The sequence below is a fragment of the Octodon degus genome, unplaced genomic scaffold (genome assembly GCF_000260255.1).
Source record: "Octodon degus isolate 3935 unplaced genomic scaffold, OctDeg1.0 scaffold00431, whole genome shotgun sequence".
In the NCBI taxonomy this organism is placed as follows: domain Eukaryota; kingdom Metazoa; phylum Chordata; class Mammalia; order Rodentia; family Octodontidae; genus Octodon; species Octodon degus.
This window is the reverse complement of record NW_004525007.1, coordinates 258,360-261,781: the sequence shown is the minus strand read 5'-3', so window position 1 is coordinate 261,781 and position 3,422 is coordinate 258,360. Positions and strand designations below refer to the sequence as shown.

The 3,422-nt window shown below is 38.6% G+C and overlaps 1 protein-coding gene across 1 annotated transcript in view; it reads right to left on the bottom strand.

The window, feature by feature from the left end:
• The window catches only part of Ak9 (adenylate kinase 9), a 244,663-nt gene that overhangs the window by 232,731 nt on the left and 8,510 nt on the right, over window positions 1–3,422 (bottom strand). The window contains exons 4-5 of the mRNA XM_023708665.1: window positions 2,065–2,117; window positions 1,873–1,969 (exon numbers count right to left, since the gene is read on the bottom strand). Coding sequence (XP_023564433.1) covers window positions 1,873–1,969; window positions 2,065–2,117 — 150 coding nt within the window. The remainder of the gene's footprint in view (window positions 1–1,872; window positions 1,970–2,064; window positions 2,118–3,422) is intronic.

Below are 3,422 nucleotides of genomic sequence, written 5' to 3'. Positions count from 1 at the left end.
GAGAGAGAGAGAGAGAGAGAGAGAGAGAGAGAGAGAGAGAGACAGACAGACAGACAGACAGACAGACAGACAGACAGATCTTTACATTTATCCTGATGGGTAATTTTGTTTCAACTCCTCCCTAAGAAGAATTTTAAAGTTTATGAACTGTGAATAGCTTAGCTAAGTTTCCTTTTTCATAATTTTTCCTTTCTTCTTTTGCCAATTTTTATTATTTATACCTTGGTTTTTATAGCCATCAAACTACTATAAATTTTTAAAGAAGCATAAATACTTAGGCACTGATACACATGCTTCAGTTCAGTTACTACACTTTTTGAGGTCACTTATTGACCAAAATTAGAATTCTGCAATTGTCCTTTTTTGACATTTTATTTTTCTAACCTCATATGATCTGGGTATTTTTCCCCCAAGTTCATCCTCTTTGTCCCTGATGAACATATAGATAAATAGATATAGTTTACTTATCAACTGTTGAAAAGACAACCAACAGAATGGGAAAAATTTATATCAAGTTGTCCCTCAGGCAAAGGACTTATATGTAGAACATACAAATAATTGAAAACAATCAGATGTCCCAAATTACAATACCCAGCAAAAAAATGAACATCTGAGATGAATACACACTTCTCAGATGAAGAAATACAAATGGAAAATAAAAACATGAAAAAATGTTCATCACTGGTCATTCAAGAGATGTGAATTAAAACAACACCGAGATTCTATCTCACCCAAGAATGAATGGTTATTATCAAGAAATCAACCAATAACCAATAACAAATACTGAAGGCCTATGGGGAATAAGGAATCCTTCACTGGTGATGGGAGTGTAAACTGGTACAACCACTATGGAAATCAGTATGGAGATGCCTCAAAAATACTAGGAATGGAGGCCCCATTTGACCCAGGTATTCTCCTTCTGGGTATCTTCCCAGAAGAATTAAAAACATCACACCACGTAGATGTATGTGTTCTAGGTTTATAGCAGCACAATTTGTAATAGCTAAATCTTGGAAACAATCCAAATGCCCATTAACCAGGGAATGGATAAATAATATGTGGTCTTTTTATACAATGGAGTATTAGCCATAAAGACAGATAAACTTCAGACTTTTCTAGGTAAATGGACACAACTTGAGACCATATTCATAAGTGAAACAGATCTGACTCATATGTGTAAACATCATATTGTCTCCCTAGTATGAGAAGCTTAAAGAGTAAATAAGGTTCAAAATGCATAATAGATATTGTGCAATGGGAAGAAACTGCTCAAGAGGAAAGAGGGACTGGGGTGGGAGAAGGGGGGAAAGAAGAGAACTGGATACTGAAGATACTTAATTCTACTAGTTTCTTTAGTTCACAGAAAAGAAAGGTTTGTGCTAATATCATCTGGACATCACAGACAGGGGTAAAGGTCAAGATGTTCCTACCAAACAGGAAGAGATATCTACAGCTACTATGCTTGAAATTTTTATATGAATTATTTTGTCATCCTGTCATTTTCCTCCAAAACAAAGATTAGAGGATCCTTTTAATACTTTGAATCCTTCCCCCATTTTTAAGAAATAAATGCAGAGAAACAAAATCCTCAAGGAAAACTCAGGGGGTGAAGAGAGAAGTAGTCAGCAAAAGCTAGCAGCACCACAAGACTGGCCAGAGCACATTTTTTATGATTTTGTTGGCTAACATAATATCAAATAAAACTGAGTTATATCAACATAAATATTTCTTTAACAAATGTAGAATTTGGAGAATTATATATATATGCTGATTAACAGAACATGGACACTGTGATTCCTGTGCTCAGGCTAAAGGAAGAGCAAACCTAGAAGTTCTTTGTGCCCAGCTGTCTCTGCATGTAAATGGCCATACCGAAGTGAGAGACTTCTGAGGAGTTGAGCTTCTCCAGCATCAGTTTTGTGACAAGTTCATCTGGAATGCTGTGACCACTGATCAGCATTGACTGCAACTAAGGAGAAGTATAGTTATCGTACATTACTATATAAGACGCCTATGATTCAGACCTGTTTTAGTAATCATCCCATCTTTGACATTCAGATTTACCATATTTCCTGATTCTGTCCCAGTGGCAATCTGTTCTTCTAAGACTGGTAGAGCTAAAATATGAATTCACAACATTAGCACAAGCTGATATCAGGACTGTAAAATAAAATTTATTAAAAAAACATATTTGAGAGTCTTGTAGCAGAAAGCAAAGATGAACATGTATACATCAATTGGGAGGATACTTCACACTATGTCATTTAAGCCTTGCCAAAGTATGGACAGCAGAAGCACTCCATAGAGAACTCAGATCTGCTGCTCACTACCTGAGGAAACCTGGAAGAAGTAACTCCCTAATCAACCCTGCACCTTGGACATAGGTGCCCTGTGCAGTAAAGGGAGAAATATGAAGATGAAATCAGGAGTGTACTAGAGAGTGATCTGTACACTAAAAGTACCACACAAAATCCCATTAGTACTGTATATACTAATGTCATTGATCCAGATCTCTTTTTAACCAGACAAGTATGTTCAGAACCCATTAATTTTGCCCAGGTTTTATAAAACTGCACATCAAGAAATAGTTAAAATTTCTGGGCACAGTGGTACACTACCATAATCCCAGCACTTGGGAGGCTGAATCAGGAGGATCACCATGAGTTCAAGGCCAGCTTGGGCTACATAAACAAGATCAGGGATAGCCTGAGTTACATAGCAAGACCCTGTCTCAAAAAAAGGGAGGGGAAGGCAAGATAGCTCAGTGGACTAAGCACCTCCTTAGGCAAGCACAGGGACTGGGGCTGAGTCAGCAACTGAGTCTAGGTGTGGTGGTGCACGCCTGTATTCCCACTGCCAGGGAGGCTGAGACCAGAGGATCACTACGAGTCTGAGCTGCGTAGTGAGACTGTATCAAATACTAAATAAATTAACTAAGGGCTGGGAAGATAGCTCAATGTAGTCTAAATGCCTGCCTGGCAAGCGCAAGGTTCCGAGTTTGATCCCTGGTACTACACTGCCTGTCAATCCCGGAACCCTGGGCACATTGTGCTGGCCCTGAAATCAGGCATGGTGGTGCACACCTATAATCCCAGCACGGAGAAGGCGGAGACCAGAGGATCACTACCAGTCCAAGGTGTGTATCAAGACCCTGTACCAAATAAATAAATAATTTGTTTTAAAAACTGAAAAAAAAAAAGAAAGAAAAAGAAGGGCTAGGGAGATAGCTCAGTAGAATTTGTGCTTGCCTGGCAAGTGCAAGGTCCTGAGTTCAATCCCTGGTACTGCAAAAAAGAGAGAGAGAGAGAGAGAGAGAGAGAGAGAGAGAGAGAGAGAGAGAGAGAAAGAGAAACAGACAGACAAGAGACAGATAGACAGAGAGAAATGAAAAAATGATAAACACTTATTCAAAAGAGGAATCT